Genomic DNA, 20,313 nt, shown 5'->3' with positions numbered 1-20,313 from the left:
TGCAGCTCAGGCAGAGACACGGAGAGACGCTCCCTCCGCGCCTCAGAAGGAACCAAGCCTGCCGACACCTTGATCTTGGGCTCGCGGCCTCCAGGACAGAGACGATACATTTCTGCTGTTCAAGCCACGAGTGCGTATCTTCGTTACCGCAGCCCCAGCTTCGCGCCTGGCTTCTTGCACTCGGGATGTTGTTTACGCGCCCATGCGTGCTGCAGCGTTTCTTGTCACTGGGTTCCAGGTCCTCTGGGGTTTCGTTCTCGAGTGTTGAGCGCCACAGTCCGTCCCAGCGAGCACTGCGGGACAGAGGCGTGACCAGTGTCGGGAGGCAGGCTGGAGACCTCCGTGAGAAGCCACGCCTACGGGGGCCTCGGGGCAGAGCTACCCCTGTCCTGCTGAGACACAGCTCCCAGCCCGCACGCACGGCTCCTCTCACTGCCCCAGAGAAGCTTCCAGCTCTCACCCTCCATCCCGGGGGCGGGGGCCTCCCCAGGCTTGCCTCACAGTGTGATTGGTGGTCAGGAGCTTGGGCTCAAAGCCCAGGGCCAGCCCTGCCGTTTACATGCTCTGCCACTTGGGAGAGTTACTGTCAGCCGCTGTGCCTCAGTTTCCCCATCTGTGAAATGGGGATAGTTAAAGAGTGGAGAAATTAGTTAAGACACGAGAGCCTTGTACGGTCTCGTATGGACCAGCTGCCGTAAGGGGCCCCGCTGTTCCCCTCGTGTGCCCTGTGCTTTCACCCTGGAGCTGGACTTTTCATAAGGTCCAGCTCATTAGGTCCTCTTTCCTCCCAGGTGTCCCGTCTTGCTTGGTGACACACCGTCCACGGTCACCCGTGATGGGCTCTCCCCCCGCTCACCCGTCCATCTCCAAGACGGAACTCACATGCATCCTCTTCGCCATCCCGTTGTCCTCCTTCAGGGCTCATCACCCCTGGGCTGGACTCTCCCCGCATTTTCCTAACAGGTCTCCCCGCCTCCAGCCTGGGTCCCTCCTCCCCGTCTTCTGTCGTAGAGCCACAGGATCTGGGTGCCCGAGGGCCGAATGCAGGCCCCTGACACGCGCGAAGGACTCCAGCTTCGGGCCCCGCCTTCCTCCTAACGCTGGTTCCTGGGCCTCTTCCCATATTGGCCTTTGGTTTCAGCAGACCCAAAGTTCTCTGGCTTTCTAGAACACACTGTGTCCCGCGCCTCTGCAGTGCCCACTTGGGACCTGGGACGTGGGAGGCCTGTGCCCATGCTGGTGCTCTGCCTGGAAATTCTCCTCCTTCCTGTTTCTCAGTGGATTCGTGCTCATCTTTCAAAACTGGCTCAGGTGACCCGTGGTCCAGAAAGACTCCTGTGACCGCACCCCGTGCCACGGAGGCTGCCCCCCGCCCGCTCTGTGCGGCTGCAGCTCCCTGCCGCGTTTCCTCGTGGGTGTGTTACGGATCTGGCTGTCCCTCTGTCTTCCCACTCCTTACTGGACACTGACTTCTTCGAGGAACAGGGCTGGATTCTACTTTTTACCCAGGTGCTCAATAAAATGTCCTCTGAATGAATAAAGGACGAATAGATGAGTGAATGAACTTGTGAACGAACGAAGACGCATGACTCTGCATGTTCAGCTCCCCCTGCCTGCAGACTTGTGCATGTTCTGCAAGACACAGACCAAATGTCACCGCCTCTGGGAAGCCTTCCCTGACTTCTCTGTGGAATCGAGAGGCCCATGACAAGTTTCTCTTAATTAAGGATCCCAGAAGAGCCCCACCCACTTAAGAGACACCCAAGGGCAGGCCCCACCCTATTCAACATGATAGCCAGAGGGATCCTTTTGGAATCCGGGTGGAAGCCCCCCAGGCCTCAGCTCCAGCCCTCCATGGCTCCTCCCTCAGAGTAAATGGCCAAGTGCTCGCCAGCGGCCACTGTCCCCTCTCTGACCCACGTCTCCTGCTCCCTGCTCAGCCCTCAGGCCTGGGACAGGCTCTGGAAGGGCCGTGACACCTGCTGTCCCTCTGCCTGACACGATGGTCCCCGAGGGCTCTCCCTCCGAGGCCCCCCCAGCCACTCTGTCGTCACAACCTTCACGCTGACGCTCCTGGTTTTTCTCGATTACTGTGTCTCCCCCCTGCGACAATGCAATCATTCCGCGTATTGTTGTCTGTTTTATTTATTTACTGCTGTGGAAGAAAATGTCCCCACCTGGAAGGCTGCCTGGTAAGTAGCAGGCACTCAATAAATGTTTGTTGAATGAATAAATGAATGAATCTTTGGGTGCCCATGACTCAGTCTGGGGTCTGGTTTTTAAATTCCCAATGAATATTTGCTGGATTTGAATAGAAACTTAAAACATATACTGGCGGAGCTCCGGGGGCCGATGGGGCAGGACGAGGGCTGGTGGCCGAGTCCCCCAGGGCAGGGTACCAAACAGTCTCTCAAAATCACAGCGGCTGGGCCAGGAGAGAAGGTCTCCCTAGGGGTCTTGAAGGTTCCCAGAGAGGCTATAGATCATGACAGGTCCAAGTGGCAGGTTCTTGTCATTCCGAGCAGCTCTGAACCACGGAACTCGCTGAAACAGGAAGACTTTTTCCTTTAGCAGGTCAAGCAGCATTTCCAAGAGGCCAGGCACCAAAATAATAGCGGAATGAATGAATGAATGAATCCTTGAGTCCTCAGAACTTAGCACGGGTAAGCACACACATTCCCAACGAGTATTTGCTGCGTTGACAAGAATTGAAGGAAACACAGGCCAGTAGGTGAGGAGCCCTGGGGGCAGGTGAGGGCTGGTGGAAGGCCACCTGAGGGGTCTTTGTCACCCCAGACCTGTATTTGTCTGTTTTCAATTTTTACTGAGGCTAAACACACAGGGAGAAATACTAAGGGTGCGGCTTGATGGCGGTGTGTCCACATCCGTGTAACTACCACCCAGACCAAGGTGCAGACACCGTGCTCGCCCTCCTGGAGGTTCCCCCTCGCCCCACGCCCCGGCAGCCACCCCTCACACAGGGAGCCACGCGGCTGACCTCCGTCATCCTAGATCAGTTCTGCCTGCATTTGAACTTGGTATGAATGGAGGCATACAGTAGGATCAGACTCCGCTTTTCTATCTGCCTTTTGTGAGCCGGGAGTCACCACGTGAACGCCAACGATCGCAGTCTGGGTGTGAAAGCCTGCTGACAGGTGGCATCCCCTGCAAGACGTGGGTTCCGGGGGCTTGAAGTGCACACTTACTGCCTCCGTAAAGGAGCTGTCTTGAGCAGAACAATTTTCACCTTCTTTGCTGAGAGCACCCGGTCTTAAGAGCCGCCCTCGGTCTGACAGCTGAATCTTTCCTTTCCAGGCTGCATGAGTCAGCCCCAGGGCCCAGCAGCGTGCTCTGTTCTGGTCACGATGCTGTGCCCACCTCTTCCCAGAAGCCTGCCGTGCCAGCCCGGCCCACAGCCAGCGTCTGGCAACCCCTGGGCTGCGCCTGTGGGGTGGGTATTGCTCTGTCTTCACACCCAGCCCTCCGCCCCCGTCACCCCCGCCCCCAGCGTCCGTGTGGCCCCTGGGCTCCGGACCCTGCGCTACCCCACAGCCTCTCCTCAGGGAGCCTGAGGCTGCCTCTCTCCCCAGCGTGCAGCGGGCACGGGAGGTGTCAGCAGCGGGCTGCAGAAAAAGCTGGGGGCGGGTTTTGGAGTCAGAGACTGGGGCTCAGCTGCTGGCTGTGTCCCAGGCGGGTAAGCCTGCCCCAGTCTCCCCACTGCCCACACAGGAAGTGTTACCCTCGCTACGGCGCACGGATGAAACAAACTGTGCAAAGCGTCTGCATGTAAGAGATATTCAGATGTAACAGCTGCAGCTGCTGCAGCCCAGGCACGAGGAGGGTGAACCTGGAGCTAGACTGCGTGGGTCTGAACCCTGATCTCAACACGTGCGGGCTCTGGGGCCTCGGGCAGGTTGCTTAACCTCTCCGTGCCTCAGTTTCCCCGTGTATACAACGGAAGTAGTGATAGCACCTCACTCCTGGGGGGCTGAGGATTAACTAAGTCAGTCCCTCTAGCTGTCTAGCCGTCTATCTAGCTACCTGGTGCCTGGGACAGTTCCTGGCACATAGTAAAGGCCATGCAGGTAACAGCTCAAACTATAACGAATAGGTCAACAAATAATTAAATAGTATTCAATCATGGCTGTTATTAGCGTGACATGACATGTGGAAAGCTCCTGAGATAATACATGTCATGCTTGGTACACGATGAGTGCTCACCAGATGACCCTTCGTGCTTCGGTCCTACATGGAACAGTGGGCGGGAGGGTGTGGGATGGACGAACAGGTAACCGGGTCGGGGGAACAGGGCGCCGTGAGGGCTGAGCAGGGCTGGCCCGGCCACCTTCTGCTCGTGGGCAACTCGACGCCCCACCTCTGGTAAGGAGAGGGTCTCCTCCGGGTCTCTGGACCCCAGCCCCTCCCAGAGCCCTTTGCACCGGCAGGCACGCCCCAAAGGCTTGTTGACTGAAAGCCAGAAATGAGCTAGAGAAAGCACCCAGGTTTAAAAGCAAAAAGCAAGAAAACCAGGTAGATTTCCTTCCCGATCCTCCGGAGAAGGGGAGACCAAAGGTGGGCATAAACACCACTTCCGAGAAGATGAAGGGCTTTCAAGGCTGAAGATGAGTGCTTTGTTTTCAGAAGGAAAGATTGAACAAGAAGGAACAGACATCACCATTAGAGGCACAGAGATTCTGATGAGATTCAAGAAACAACTTTCTGGTTCAAGTATTGGCCATCTCAGCCACAGACGCCAGATGTGGACCTCGCTGGCGCTTTTATCTTAACCACAACTGCCGCTAATGGCTAAAAGCAGCATTAATGAGCAACAGGGACCATTAACCTGGCAATGAGGACTCCGGGAAGCTGATAGCCCAGCGCCCACTGGCATGTGACCTGTCACCTGACTCACTGGCACAAAGAGCAGGGTGTGGTTACAGCAGCAGTACAGGTACAGGTCACAGTGGAAACTGCCTTTCCTCCAATATCCACCAGGCACAGATCTTTTCTAAAGAATTTACACAAACGGAATTGGCAATGGAAAAATTCTGAGACGGAAAAATTCGGAGACGGGAGAATCCTTTATTTTAAAGCATTTGAGGATTTTTTGGTGCAACGGAGCGTGCTTAAACTTGCCACAGGGTGATTTTTCAGGGGGAAAAAAAAAGCAAGCATCTTCTGTTCAAACTTCATTGGATTCATATTTTAAGAAACCTTGGCCAGTCTGGCTCAGGCAGAAAAATTCCCCCAAAGGAAGATTTCACGGCCAAGCTTTTATATTAAGTACTTGGTTTTACATATGTGATAAAAGTTTGTGAGAGCATATATCTGGGTTTTATTTGCTTTTCACTTACTGTTGCAGTCACTTCGGGCACTTTTATTACGTGAGATGGACGTCTAAGAACGGAAACCCAATGTGTAAATTGTGCTTACGGGAAATAAAGATTGGATGGTGGATGGCTCGAAAAGGCTTTCATCCAGCAACCAATTTGGTTATAAGTCAGGGGCGACCCGAAATAAAACACTGACAAAAGGTGACTGGGCGTGATGCCTGGGGCATGTTCCTGGATGCAGTTAAGGAGACAGAGAGCAGACACCGAGGATGCTGAACGAACATACTGAGACATTCACCTGTCTGCGGGCTGGAGACTGGCCCTGGGGCTTTTTAAAATTAAATATCAGGTTCAGGTATTTCCCCCCCCCCCCCACCGCCAAACAGGGTAGAAAATTAGAAAAAGAAAGAAGGAGATAAGATAAAGCACTCAGACTTCCCATGACCATCATTAAGAAAACCATTTTGGTGAATTTTTTCCCAATATTTTTTTCAGGCCTCGAGAACAGCCATAGTCACATCTATTTGTACCAGATAACCTTCAGAGGTTTCACATCTGTGGGTTTCTGACTCACTCAATTTGCTATTTAATAGAATTCTCCTCATGTTTAATAACCCTCCTAATAATCGCAGAGTTAAAAGAATACATTTTTATCTAGTAAATGTCACAAGAACTTTCAAAAATCTGCCTTGAACAGGAAGGAGGAGAAGGCTTCTGTGCTTTAAATACGGCAGACTAGAAAGGAAAAGGGAAGAAATCATCAGAAAGGCAAGTTCGAAAGAAAGAAACAGAAGGGGGGGCGGGGAGAACTGGGTGATGGGCGGGAACAAAGGACCTGGGTTTCGGAGGAGGGGGTGATGGTGGGGACAGTGGGGAAGGAGGCAACCCAAACAAGGACCCTGGGGACACATCACAAACAGCCACTGCGTGGGAAGAGGGGCTGACCAGCGTGAAGGGGGGTGGGGGGAACAGGCCAGGGGCCCGCAGGCAACGCCCCGAGAGCCGGATCGCCAGGGCCGCGGCCACGGGCCACAGGGGCGGCCGAGGGGGGAGAAGGAAGCCCCTCCCAATGGTTAGCCGGTGCAGCCTCTCCACCCCCCAGGCGTCTGGCCTTGACTCGCGCACGCAGGAATCCGTGGGCAGAAAGATAACAAAAGCTATTTTTCATGCAAGAGGAGTTGGACATCAGGGAAAATCAGAGCCCCTTTGTATGATATGCCAAACTGCTGAAGCGAGCAAATGTCTCGGGCGAGGGCTCAGATGCGAGCCGGGAACAGCACGCTGGCCCCCGGGAGCCGGCGTCAATGTGCGCTTGTTATCAGCGGCGGAAGCAAGCCTGGGGCACCCTCCCCACACTGCACGGCCAGACGAGCTGGTGACACGGCCTTGGCTGGACTGTCCGGCCCCTGGAAGGAAGCCTGGGTGTCCTGAGATGTCCTCGGGGAGTCCCGTTCCCCTCTCAGCTCGCGGTGTGGTCTGGGGGCTGCGGATAAGCCTAATACGCCCCTCGAGACCCACCCTCACGGCGGGCCCTCCCGTAGCCCCAGGCGCAGGGCAGCCTCTGGGGCATCGGGCACGTGTTCCAGCCCCAGGCCAAGCACCAACAGCTCACCTCGCGCCCCCCGCCCCCCCGCCCCTGCCAGCAAATCTGCACAAGACGTGTTGCTAACGTACCCATTTTGCTGAGAAAGCAACTGAGGCTCAGAGACGGTGCAACGGCCGGTCGGAGGCCATTGGGAGGTAGAGCCTGGACTCAAAGCCCGACGCACCCGGGCACCGGGCCCTCCGCCCCACGCCCACCAGACGTCCTCCGAGACGCCACTCATAAGCACTGCTGTGTATTTCGCACCCACGGCGAAGCAGGCGTCCGCAGAGCGCCGTGTTTTCCACTTGATCCTCCGGACGACCCTAAGAGACAGGCCTTAGCGGAACCCCTGGGAGCAGGCCCTGACATCCGGATGTGTTCTGAGGCTCTGTCCTCACTTTGCCGCCTCTTCTCCCTTGGCTTCCCCAGCACACGACAGTAAGCTCCCCAAGGCCTTTCTGTACCCACAGTGTCCAGCACGAAGCCAGGCACTCGGCAGGTGGCCCATAAACGCTAACAAGGTGCTCGCCCATCTCCGAGGCAGCCCCGGCCCTGCGTACTGTCTGAGGGGGCCCTTGGAGGAAACAAGAGAGAGGTGGTTCCAGTAACACCCCCCTGCCCCCCACCCCAGCCGCCAACTTCTGTGCAAACTCAGGACCCTCCAGCATCACCCCCCTCCAGTCCCAGCTTCCCCGGCCCACCCTTCCTCCAATCAAAGTCTTCTCTCGGGACAGAACAGGACACCCAGGCCTGGCTACAGAATTTTGGGGGGGTCCAGTGCAAAATGAAAATGGGGGTCCTCTCGTTCAAAAATCATTAAGAATTTCAAGATGGCGACAGCAGAGCGTGAAGTGACGCAGAGGTGCATGAATACAGCCCTGGTGACACCAGTCATTCTATATCCTTTGCACGTGACCCATTATTAGGGTCTGGGTTTTTTTGTTTGTTTTTTAACATCTTTATTGGAGTATTTGCTTTACAGTGGTGTGTTAGTTTCTGCTTTATAACAAAGTGAATCAGCTATTCGTATACGTATATCCCCATATCTCCTCCCTCTTGCGTCTCCCTCCCTCCCGCCCTCCCCATCCCACCCCTCTAGGTGGTCACAAAGCACCGAGCTGATCTCCCTGTGCTACGCACCTGCTTCCCACTAGCTATCTATCTTACACTTGGTAGTGTATGTATGTCCATGCCACTCTCTCGCTTCATCCCAGCTTACCCTTCCCCCTCCCTGTGTCCTCAAGTCCATTCTCTACGTCTGTGTCTTTATTCCTGTGCTAGGGTCTGGGTTTCTCTAGGACAGTCTTGATTTAAAATGTTCTGGATCGTTCTCCCTTCTACTCCACCATCTCCCCACCAAATCTAAGAATGCCAACATTTCAGGATCTCAGTAACACTTCCTACATCATATACAACAACATGAGAGAATCTGTCCTCTGCTCTTTTGTCTAGAACTTTGGTTCAGACAATACAAATGCCCCAGTGCCATTGGTCCCATCAGGGAACCGAGACACTGGGGTCAACAGGCACAGCCTGACATCTCATCACAAGGGGAGCTGTTTCCATCCATCAAGCAGGTGACCGCCACGTCCCTGTGTCCAGGCCAGCCCCGCCTCCACCCTGCAGAGGGGGGGCCTCAGCCTCTCCTGTTCCCCCACCTCAGGACACTCCTCTTTGGTTGTGTCTTGGGGAGTGGCTCCATCGGCTGGGGGTGTCTACCGCTGTATCTCCGTTTTACAGATGAGAAAACAGAGGCTCAGAGAAGCCAAGGACTCTGCCCAAGGTCACAGAGCTAACACAGGGCAGAGCAGTGTTCAAACGCGGGTCTCGTTGACTCCGCTGCCACACACCCAGCCCCTGTCCCGTTAACCAACACGCAGACTTGGTTCAGAGATCACCTGACCTGACTCTTCTGTACAGTGAAGCCCCTGGTGGGAGGTGTCAGAGGTGTGTGGGGCTAGACCTGTGGAGCTTCGCAGATCAGGGAAGGAGACTGACTTTATCTCAAGTGGGATGTGGCCCCGTTGACGGCCATCGAGCTAGGGAATGATGTGATCTGATTTCCATTTTTCGAAGCTCTTTCTGGCCGTGTGTGAAGAAGGGCTAGCATGGGGTCGGGCGGGAAGAAGGGTCAGGACACTCCTTGCGGCATCCAGGCAAGACATGACAGCGGCTGGGAGCCAGGTGGAGGGAAAGCTGTGGGTGGGTCTGGGCGGTCCGTAAGGAATCCCAAGGGGATGTCGCAGGAAAGGTGTTTTTTCTCATCTCTGCGGTGGCCAGCTCTGGGATGAGCGCAAAGCAGGTCATCAGTGTGTCCTGAGCACGAACGATCAAGTGGGTGGGAGAGGGGACCGGCTGATTCTCTGGAGGTGAGAACAAGCCAGCAGCAGTGCATCCGACAGGTGAGGCTGCCACCAGCATGCGGGTCCTCGCTGAGGCGTCAGCGTGAAAAGAGGCAAAGCCAAGTGTTTCCAAGAAAATGAGCCCGAAATCCTGTACCCTCTGCAGCGCCTCTGTGCAGCACAGCCACCGTGCTTTCCACAGCGCTTTCCCAAGTACCCTCTCATTGGGTATTCGCACAGCCCTGGCAGGGCACAGGAGGATGGAGGGAAGAGGGGGAAGAACAGATGCAAGGAGACAGGAGGACGGAGGGAAGAGGGGGAAAGAGGGAGACAGAGGTAGAGAGGAGGGAGGTTGGAGGGAGGGATGAGAGACGGATGAAGGGAAAGACAGGTGTCATTTGCCCATTTGACAGCCAAGCAAGCAAAGGCTCTAGGAGGTTAAGGGATACCCAGAAGACTGTCCGGATGTTAGTCACAGAACCAGAACCAGGCACAGGTCTCCTGACTCCTGCCGCAGTGTTTCCACACCCGGCACCCTCTCCTCCTTTATCACAGCCCTGATCCCACAACACTGGAGGTCACAGCTGTAGCCCCGGTGCCTGCCAGGAAGTGGGAGGGGGGAAGCGCTCTGGGCGCTGCCTTGTTGCTAGACCCTGTTTCGACTCTTAATTGAGAGCCTCTGGTTCTGATTTTATGGCTCACAGAGGCCATTCAGCGTGGTTTTTCCTCTGAGAGGTGATGAAAGAACACCATGTTCTACAGTGGCCTGAACATCCCCGGGGACACTCAGCTTCCTCCATTCCCAGACCCTGGAGGCCAGTGAGCTGACCTGGGGCCCCACTCAGCTCAGCTGCAAAGGTTGGGTGACTTATTTTTTCTGGGAAAACTTCCAAGTTTCAGGAAATATGGAAGTAAGGGGAAGGCCATCACACCTTGAAAATCTACAAGATGCCAGGCGCCATGAGGGTTATTTTACATGCATTTTCTCATAAAACCTTTACAACAATCCCAGGGGTTGATTCAGTGATGGCTCTATTTTACAGTGAAGGAACCGCAGTTCAGAGAGGTTAGCTAACTTATCTGAAGACACACAGCTGACTAATGGCAGAGCCTGGACTCAAACCCAGGTCCATGTGACTTCAGTGCTAGCCACCTGACACTGCCACTTCCATGTGGAGTAACAGAGGTTGGAAGAAGTGAGCTGAGACAAGCGCGCGGCCCCTGTCTGTCTCCCCAGGGCCAGGAGGTGACAGGCTGATGGCAGGTGAGCTAGGGAGGCGAACAATTTTGAATAATTTGTTTTCCTTCCAGGCTCTGGAGCTGGGCTTGAGTCCAGAAACTCCCCTGGGCCTCTGCACACTCTCTTTTGTAAATGGGGCAATGGTGGGGCAGGGGGTTGTAGCGGGGTGGGGGGAGGACACGTAAACGGCACCTGCTGGGCACCTCTGCCTCCGTGGGCTTGGTGAGGTACGAGGCACAGAGGGTTGGATGCTGTGACAGTGGGGACCTTGCTTTAGGTCTGCAATCGCGGAGGTGGGGGAGGGGAGTGACGAGCGGGGGAGGGGCGAGAGCAGCTCCAGGTAGAAGCCCTTTCAGGCCCGTGGGCAGTGAGGCCCTTTGCAGCTGGGGGACAGAATGCGCAAGGAGCCCGAAGAAGGAGCTGGGGTTAACTTTTCGGAGGACGCTGACTTGAAGGGCAGATAGAAGTTTGGGGTGGGTAGGCGTGGGGGTGATGGAGAGGTCCTGATGTTTTGGGAAGCAGAAGCAGTCAGAGGGTTCTTCTGACCCAAGCACATCTCCGGTTCCAGCATCCCAACAGGGCGGCTCCCCTGCCTCCGTCCTGGCTCCGGGGAAGGGGGAGGGGTGGAGGAGGCCCGATGCCAAGGCCAGGCATGGCTAAGTGTGAGGTCACACCCCACATCCTCGGGCCAGCTGGGAGCAGTGGGCCTCTGAGGGGAGGCACCATCTGCTTTGCAAAGACCCTGGAGAAAGGCCCAGGGGGAGGGAGTCCCTTCGTCCTTCTGTATTTCTTGCTGCTCACCTTGTGCTACAGTGGTTGCTAGATGCCTGGTCTTCACCCAGGTGCCGGCCCACAGGGAGGCTGGGCGGGCAGAGAGCCCTAACCAGGCAGCCCCAGACCTCCTTCTGCTCCCGGCTCTGCCACTAACCAGCTGTGTGACCTTGAGTAAGTCCCTCTGCCTCTCCAGCCTTGGTTTCCTCTGCTTGCAGAGTGGAAGGATCCAGCCACATCTGCAGTGCCCACCCGTGTGGACACCTGCTGGGGCGTCACAGGCAGGGCGAGCTGGGTCACCTGCAATTCACGACTCTTAAGAAAGGAATGGAGCCGGGTACCAGTTACATCTGCGGTCACCTGAAGCAGATGCCAGGTCATCCCCTTAATAGAGATGCTCCCCGACACCCCCTTCCCCCCGAGGTTCCGTGTGTTTTCTCGAAGGAAAGAGAAATAAGTGAAGTTCCTTTCAGTTGCCGGGAATCAGGTCAGCCCTTGCCCTTGACCGAAATGGCAGTTCCCTGAGAGCAGCTGTTCTCGATGGGGGGCACTCCTGCCTGGCCCCTCCACCATCCAGGAGACCTTTGGCAAAGTCTGGAGACGTCTGCGGTTGTCACAGCTTGGTGAGGCGGGGCTGTAGCTGACTTCTAGTGGGTAGAGGCCAGAGACGCTGCTAACCTTCTACAACACACAGGGCAGCCCCACAGAAAAGAGGATCCCGTTCAAAATTTCCAAGGTACCGAGGGTGAGAAATCCCGCCCTGTCGTGAGGGCAGCAGTGGTGAACCCACAACACCTGGACGGGTACGAGCTACCGTGGTTCCCCTAAGCTGTGCTCTACGGAACTTTCCGGCACACTTTTGGCTGTGGGGGGCTGGGCAGTAGTGTGAAAACCTGGGACCCCTACGGGCTCACACTTGACTTCCTCTCCCAACCCCGCTCCTTCTTCCATCTTCCCCATGTGGACAGAGCACCGCTGTCTTGCCAGCTACCGAGCTCCCGGTCCAGGCAGTTATGCTCGATCTAGCCCCCCCCCCAGCCTCCCCCCCCTACCACGTCCCCACATCTCTGCTGCTGCCACTTGGCCCCAGGCTTCCAGTCCGGGCACCTGCAGCAACTACCACACTGGCCTCCTGGCGGCCTCCCTGCCTCCTAGAATCTCCGTTCTCCACAGGTAGCCAGCGGACTTCCTGAAAACGTAAATCAGACCCCAATGCCATCCCCTCCCCTCCCCAAGCACAGATCCCTTGTCATAAAAAGCAGATAAAGCAGGGTGCTGACCCTGACCTCGAAGCCTCTCCCAGCCCCTCCGCAGGGATGGAGCCCCCCCGCCCCCGCGCTCCGCCACCTCCACCAGGTTCTTTCCTGCCTCGCGGCCTCGTCTGCCTCTTCCTCTTCCTGGAAGCGCTCCCTCCGGTCCTTCTCTGACACCTCCTTCATGGCCCTCTGACCAGTGGCCACCCTCCCCGGCCTCTCCCAGCGCCCCCCGACCTGGCTCTGTTTCCGTCAAAACACTCATCAGTACCTGGAAGCGTCAGCTACCCCATTAGAACTTCGGCTCCAAGAGAGCAGGGGCCACGTCCGTCCTGCCCACCCCTGTGACTCAGAGCCCCACACGTCCGACACAGAGCAGTGCTCCGTGAGCAGGAATAAATGAAGGGACGGATGGACGGATGAGGCGTGCCCAGCAGGCAGGTGACATAGCCTTTACACGTGTGTCTTAGCAGAAATAAGGTTGAGGCCACTGAACTAATCTCAAAGGCTCTTCCAGCTGGAGAACCCGGCTTCCTGTGGGCCACATCAAGGCCACACTGAACCTGCTTCTACCTGGAGGCTGCGGGCAGGGCCCTCTGGGGCTTGTGTGGCTGAAAGACAAAGGTGGGAGGAATGTTCCAGATCAGCCAGGCCCCTTTCAGAGGAGGAGACAGAGGCCCACCAGGCTCCCTGACACCCTGGATCTGATGACCGGAGGCCCCTTCCTACTCTGCATCTGTTACTACGTCCTAGGTATCCCCAGAGTCTTGGTCGTCTGAGCAGACTGACACCAGGAGATTTACTTTAAAGAGCTGCTGGTTTCCTACTGAGCCTTCCTGAAGCCCCTGACATGGGGCTCCTCCAAAGCCGGCTCTGCTGCAAGACCATTAAGTCAGGCTGGGGTCCACCAAGATCCCCAGCTTCTCTTCACTAAGTCAGCTGGCTCCAGCTCGGTTTTTCTTGTCGAAAGAAAAGAGTGAAGAACAGAGGAGGGTGAAGAGACAGAGCAGGACATTAAGGGAAGGTAGACATGAGAAGGGACTGCCAGGGCCCCTTCCTGAACGATGAGAGACTGGGCACCAGCTACAGAGCAGGGACAGAAGGAAGAGCAGCCCTGTCACTGACTGAATGTTTGCGTCCCCCCCAGATCCATATGTTGAAGCTCTAACCCCCGACGTATTCAGAGATGGGGCTTTGGGAGGTGACTAGAGAGATGAGGTCATGAGGGTGGGGTCCTCATGATGGGATTAGTGCCCTTACAAGGAGAGAACAGAGAGCTCTCTCCGTCACATGAGGACACAGGGATAAGGTGGCCGTTTGCCAGGAAGCAGCTCTCACCAGGAACCGAATTGCCCAGCACCTTGATCTTGGACTTCCAGCCTCCAGAACTGTAAGAAATAATGTCTGTGGTTTAAGCCATTGAATCTACCACATTTTGTTATGGCAGCCGAGCTGACTAAGGCAGCCCCCTTACCTGTCCCTACCCAAATCTGTGTGGTTCAAACAAAGGGCATCCCCTGGCTGGGGGACAGCTGGGCTCATGTGCTTAGCCTCAACCGCTATCCAGACAGTGGCAGGCATCCCTGACACCCAGAAGCCGTGGCTATCTTAAGCCTCATTTTCTCCACCTATAAAAGGCAGATAATTAAGATTTACCTTGCAGAGTTGCTGGCAATTATACGAACTAATGTGAAGTCCTGCATGGAGGTTGATGTGATGGCTGTTATGAGCAACCCTGGAGGGCAAAGGAAGGCCTGCGGACGAGGGGACCAGCTGAGGGGCCGGGTGCTGCGGGAAGGGAGCCTGCTCTCTGCTCGCACCCCCCTGGGCCTGACTGGACAGGCGGCCTGTGAGTTACTGCAAGAGAAAATGAAAGACAGGAAGAGCGCCCAGCCCAGTGCCTGGCCTGGGGCAGGAGGGGAAAGGACGGAATTCAGACCCAAACCTCCCTGAACGGGCCTGTGTCCGGAGCGTGGGGTAAGGCAGAGCTTCCCAGCTGGCCAGTCGTGAGAGGGCTCCAGATGCGCCAGAGAAGCGTGCCCCCAGGAGCTGGGCAGGGCCTGGGGTGGCTGGTGCCCCGGGGGAGTCACCACTGGCTGTCCTCTCCTCCCCGGCCCCCGGGTGCAGTGCAAATACCTTCTCTTCCTCGGGGGGCCGTAGTGTGAATGAAGCTTGGGTACACTCATTGGTGAGAGATGCTGCCCGCGGCGGGGCGGGGGTGGGAGTGAGCATGACGGAGCAAAGGAGCCTCTCACTCGCAGGGGCCAGGGTCTCCCTACCCGCTCCCCAGTAGGTGCCCAGGACAGAGCTGACACAAAGCAGCAGGCCCGGGGCCACCCCTGGCACCGGAACTGCCATCTCAGGGCTCTGACCGAGCTGCGAGTGTGCTGACGGCAGCTCCGTCTATGGGGGACCTGGGCGGTGGTACTGCTGAGGCTGAACTCTGCCAGGACCCTGTATCCTGGGCCCAGAGCACAGTGACTGGCTCGCTTGGGGACCCTGGTGTCTGGCAGCCCCTGTGAGCATCTCGAGCTCCCAGCGGGCATGGGGGCTTTGCCGCATAAGCTGCTGCCCTCGGGGCCCAGAGTCTCCCCTTCCCTTCCCGTGTCTACACGAGGTCTCCGGTCCCTGGCACACAGTGCATGCTCCGAATGTCTGTTTACCTTCTACACCTTGCCTGATTCCAGAATGCGTTAGAGACTGAACAAAGGTTGGTGGGCGGTAGCTTTGGTGGAGAAGTCCACAAAGATGTGTTACTCCTTTCCTGTGTCCCCAGCCTTGGGCTGAATGTCACCAAAGATGCAAAGAAAGAAGGAGGTGGGGGTCTAGGAGACGGAGGAAGCAGATGGCTCTTTGTGGTGGGAACAGGCTAGTCCAGAACGTGGTAGGAAAAGAGAGACAGACAGACACACAGAGACAAAGACAGAAACAGAGAGAAGCGAGAAGAGAGTGTGTTATGCAATTTGTGTAGCAGTTGTACATTCTCACTTCCAAATGCCTTCACGCTGCCGCGAGCCAGCCTCAGAGCTGGGCTCCTCCACTGGCTAGGCAAGTACTTGGTTCTATTTTTAATGGTAACCCAGAAGATGTTTGGGAAAGGGCAGGACAACACGGTGGGGAGAGCTTTGCAGTGAGACAAAGGCTCGATGCTGGCCCTGCAGCCTCCTACCTGGGTGCCTCTGGGCAAGTGCCTTGCCCTCTCTGAGCCTCTATTCCCCACGCTGCAGGTGGAGGTGAACAGGGCACCCTCTCAGGGCTGTTGTGAGCGCGCCGTGCGGAACGTGCACAAGGCTCTGTGCGCTGGAGGACTGTGACACTTGTAGAGGGGCAGCGGGGAGACCCGGCTTTGGGGGTGGAAAAGGGTGATGTCGGCCGTGGTGAGTCTGGGAGCAGCAGGCTTCTGCACGCAGCCCTGCCAGCCTGCACAGACACCTTAAGTACACAGAGGGCTGGGCTCTCCCGACCTCACAACGTCATTCCTGCGAAACAGCCAGGGAACGGAATCTGCAGTTTGTGAGATGCCAGCAAGCCCTTCAGAGCCCCACTGTCACAACTGGTGTCTTATTAGCTGCCTGCTGCAGTGTGTCTTCAGTTTCAGCTTAGAGGTTTGAGCTTTTCATTTTTTCCCATGAAATGCTTTGGGGTACTTTGCTAGAGAGCAGGTGGAAATAATGCATTCTACACACAGAAGCCAATACTGAGGTGACCATGTCCCCACAGAGCGTCCGGGTCTCGGCCTGGACGCTCGCTGGCAGGTGGAGATGTCATAGATGGCAGACAGCCGTCGGACTCTGCGATGTGCTTTTGTGAGATAAGCTCGCAGTTTCCGCCCCAGCTGAAGGACTGCCAGGATGATTCCAGAGCATCCCGAGGGATCCTGAGCCAGCTCTCTCAGCCCTGGCTTGGTCCAAGGATGTCCTGGCCCTTGGAAGTGGCCTGGTTTGGCCCCCAGAACCCCTGAGCTCCTGGGGGATGACAGAGGCAGCCCAGTTCTTGGGGTGAAGTCCCCAGATGGCGGCTCCCCACCCTCCCTCCGCCAGCAGAGCCTGCTGCCCAGATCAGCTTGGGGCTCTCCTGATGAACATCGAGTGCAAACGGCTCAAGGCAGCTGGCAAGATGCTAAGTGCGGCATCAATCCTAATTAGGATGAGAAATTAATAAAGGAGGCATTCGAGCCACTCTGCAGAGGCCAGGCTCGCCGGCATGGAGAAGTGGGTTCCAATTTCGACCAGGAACCTGGAAGGCCTGGGGCCCAGATGCGCGGGCTTGGGTGATGACAGGGGCTCGACTTACTGGACCACATACACAGCACCCAGTGGGGCCTGCGAGGTAGAACACGGGGGCCCAGCCGCCCTTGTTCTGTGTCTAACGCAGGTGCCGTGGCAGGCGGTGACGTGGGCACGTCCTCCAGATGAGAGGAGTAGGTGTTCGTGATCTGAGCATCCGCACACCATTTTCCTTTTGAAAAATGATGTTTTTCAAAAGAAAAGAGGAGGCTGTGATGGTGGGCCCGCCGGTCCTTTGTGTGGCTGTTTCCCAAACTACTGATCGCACATTCCTGCTCCTGGAAGACTCCACTCAGTCCGGGCAATAAGCTCCAAGTTCAAAGGTCAAAGCAGCTTCGTTTGGGAGAGAAAGTGGGGGGCAGAGGTGGGCAGGATTCCAGATGAGAACAGGCATCATGGGGGTGAGGGAGAAATGGAGCGACCCTGCTTTACAGAGCCTCCTTTTCCCGACCCCAAATACGGCCAGAAGAAGGACCATCTCTTCTAGAGCTGCCTACCAACCTCCAGGAAGACGCCACCCTGCCCAGCTCTTCGCAGGGGCTGGAACTGCAGGAAGGCTGGGGGTGCGGGAGAACCCCGACCACGGAAGGCGGAGTTGACACGCGCGGAAAGGTTACAGAAAAAGGAGGAGGAAACTCTGTCCAAGGATTTTTGAGAGGAACCCTCCACCAACGTCCCCCACCCCTTTTCCAGTCTGAAAGCCAAGACCAGGCGGCGAACCCGTGCACAACCTGGAGGGGAACAGACCGCCCGGACAAAGCCACCTGTTAGTCCAAGTTCCGCAGCGGGGCGGGCGGGAGGCGCTCAAGTCTGGCGCACGTCGCCACTGGAGGAGTCCGGGTCCCTCCCCCGGAGGGAGGGGTCCCCGCAGTCCGGGGACACCCAGTCCCGGCCCCCAGAGGCATTCCAACCGTACAACACCTACTGCAGGGCCCGGCCGCGCACCTGGAGGGCTCAGCGCCGCGTCCCTCCTGCCGGGATCCGGCGGCCACGCCCCTCCCAGGCAGTTCGCGGTCCGCGGGTCGCCCCTGCGCGCCCCAGTTCTACTGAAGATTCCCGGCCTTGGGACGACGGCGGCGGGCTCGCTGCTCTAGTCGGGGGGGCGGGGAGACTTGGTGACGCTCCCCTCCCCACCCCATCGAGCGGGGAGGAGTGGGCCGGTGGCCCCTGGAGGAGTACGTGGCGGAGCAAGGTCTCGGCAGGCTTCAGGCTCGGGCGACCCGGGTCCCCAGTCCCGCTTGGAGCCCAGCCCCCCTCCCACCCCTCGGCCAGGCCTCGAGCGAGCGCAGAGCGGCCCCGGCGCTCCCCGCCCCCGGCCGGCCCCGCCCCAGGATGGCCAGTTCCCATAGCAATCGCGCAGACACCGGTTGCCAAGCAACCTCTCCCCCAGCTCCCTCCCTCCTCGGCCGTCCGCTCCCCCCAACCCTAGCTTCCTCCCGCCCCCTCGCCAGCCTCCGCCTCCCCCGGGGGCGCTGGCGCGGCCCCTCGGGATCGCTCCGGTCTCGGGCTGCGCGCGCGCGCGTGAGTTTCGGTGTGTTTCATTGTGTCTGTGTGCGAGGGGGTGTGCGTGTGCCAGCGGAGAGTTTGTAGGGCCGGTGTGTTGGGGGCGGGGGGGCGTCCCCAGTCGGGAGGGACCGCCAGGTGCTGCACAGCTGGCCGCGAGGAGACCCGCCCGCTCGCTCCGGCTCCTTTGTGTCTCGCGCGGAGCCAGGGCCGCGCCCACCCCTTCCCGGCCGGCGCCCCAAGCAGGGTGTGTGCGTGTGCGTGTGTGTGTGTGTGTGTGTGTGTGCGTGCGCCTGGGCGCGCGCGCGCGTGGCGAGGGGGTTGCCGAGGCCGGCCGTACCTTCGATGCAGCACACCCGCCACAGCCCCGAGTGGGTGAGGTCGCCGCGGGTGCGGCGGGGCGGGGGCCCGTCGTCCATGGTCAGGTTGGTGCCGTTGCAGATGTACGCGCTGGAGTAGAGCCAGTAGTCGGTGCCGATGGCGATGGCCATGAGCGAGAAGGCGGCGAAGGCTCCGGCCGTGGTCAGCAGCATCTGCAGCCCGCGGTCGCATCGCACCATGGTGGGCGCCTCATACTCCGCCGCCCGCCGGCCCGCCCGCCCGCCCTCCTCCCTCCGCGCGCCGCTCCGGGGGCGCCGGGGCCGGGGGGGGCCGAGGGCCGGGGGGCGGCGCCGCGCCGGGGCTCAAACTCCGAGGCGCGGCGGCGAGTGCGGGCTGCGCGGGCCGCCGGGCGGGCGGGCGGCGGCGACCGGGGCTCCTCCCTCTCGGCCCGCCCTCCCCGCTCGGCCCGCGCCTCCGCCCCGCGCCCTCCGCGTCGCCGCCGCCGCCGCCGCCGCCGCGCCCCGCGCCTCTCGGCGCCGCCCCTCGAGCCTCGGCCCCTGCCGGGTGTGCGCTCTCCGCTCTTCCCTCTCGCCCGGCCCGGATTTTCTCTCCCTCCGCGCCTCTCCGCTGTCCGCGCTCGCGCGCGCTCCTCTCTCCTCTCCGGTTCGTTCACATTATCAGAGCGACGGAGCCGGGGCACGGGTTCCCCAGGAGGATCGAGGGGAGACGGCGTGGCCAGCCTCCCCGCTTTCCCAGCCCAGGACACCCCGCCTCCCTTACATGGCCCTGGGGGCTCTTTAATATGTGGTGTGCTTGTGTGTGTCCCTGCTCCCCCGTGCCCTATCCGCGCCTTTACCTGGTGACGAATGTGTAGGCGTGAGTGTGGGAGTGGGAGTGTTCAGGTCAGATTTCCAGAAGCCCCAGATGGGGGTCACAGCTGGGAGACAGGCCAGGCCCCGGCCACTTCCCTCCCCCCACCTAGGTGGCTCCGGGCCACCAGCTCCTGCAGATCCGCCGGCAGGGGCTGCAGGACCCAGACTTTACAGTCGAGGCAGAAGGGAGGTGTCAGCCAGCGGCGCTTTGGGAAGAACACCTGATCCCTGTTTTATGGACGGACGGGGAAACTGTGCTGGAAGCTGCGACGCTCCTCCCCCAGTACATTTCTGATGGTACATGTCTGCCAGTCCAGGAACACCCCACTTGTACTGGATTCAAGCGTCTCCGCCCCCAGCTGGTTCCCTCTCTCTCCCAGCTCCCTCTTCAATGCCTTTACTTCTTCCCTCTCGCTCTACTCGAGCTTAACTGGCTTTCCCTCACCTCCTCCCTTTATTGCCAGGCTCTGCCTCAGGCCCTGCTGGCTTCACTTAGTTGCCTCTGCTGCTGGCACGATCCCAGCCTGGACACGCTCCCTTCTCCAGAGCCAACCCGGGCTCCTCCTAAACTCTCCCCTCTAGGAGGCTCTCAGAGACCGGCACCTGGATGTCCAGCGTGCCCTTACTTCATCCCCTCCCAAGGCTCACATCGTTGGCGTCACCGACGGGTGGCGCGGGGTGCAGCCCTGGACCCCAGGAAAGGAGGTCTACGGAGAGCGGCTTTCTTCTTGCCAGATGCAAATTTCACGTCCTTTTGGCGCTTTCCGTGGCCCCTGCTGCCCAAGGAAAGTTACTTACCCCATGCTG

The 20,313-nt window shown here is 58.4% G+C and overlaps 1 protein-coding gene across 3 annotated transcripts in view; it reads right to left on the bottom strand.

The window, feature by feature from the left end:
• Positions 1 to 19,126, bottom strand: part of CACNG4 (calcium voltage-gated channel auxiliary subunit gamma 4) — a 57,584-nt gene extending 38,458 nt beyond the window's left edge. For all 3 annotated transcript variants that reach the window (XR_013824996.1, XR_013824997.1, XM_079904104.1), the window contains exon 1: positions 18,654 to 19,126. Coding sequence is in view for 1 of the 3 variants with exons in the window: in XM_079904104.1 (XP_079760230.1) it covers positions 18,654 to 18,873 (220 nt within the window). In the remaining 2 variants the exon portion in view is untranslated. The remainder of the gene's footprint in view (positions 1 to 18,653) is intronic.
• Between the last annotated feature and the right edge of the window lie 1,187 nt (positions 19,127 to 20,313).

The sequence above is a fragment of the Stenella coeruleoalba genome, assembly GCF_951394435.1.
Source record: "Stenella coeruleoalba genome assembly, chromosome: 19".
Taxonomy (NCBI): domain Eukaryota; kingdom Metazoa; phylum Chordata; class Mammalia; order Artiodactyla; family Delphinidae; genus Stenella; species Stenella coeruleoalba.
This window is presented reverse-complemented; position numbering and strand designations above follow the sequence as displayed.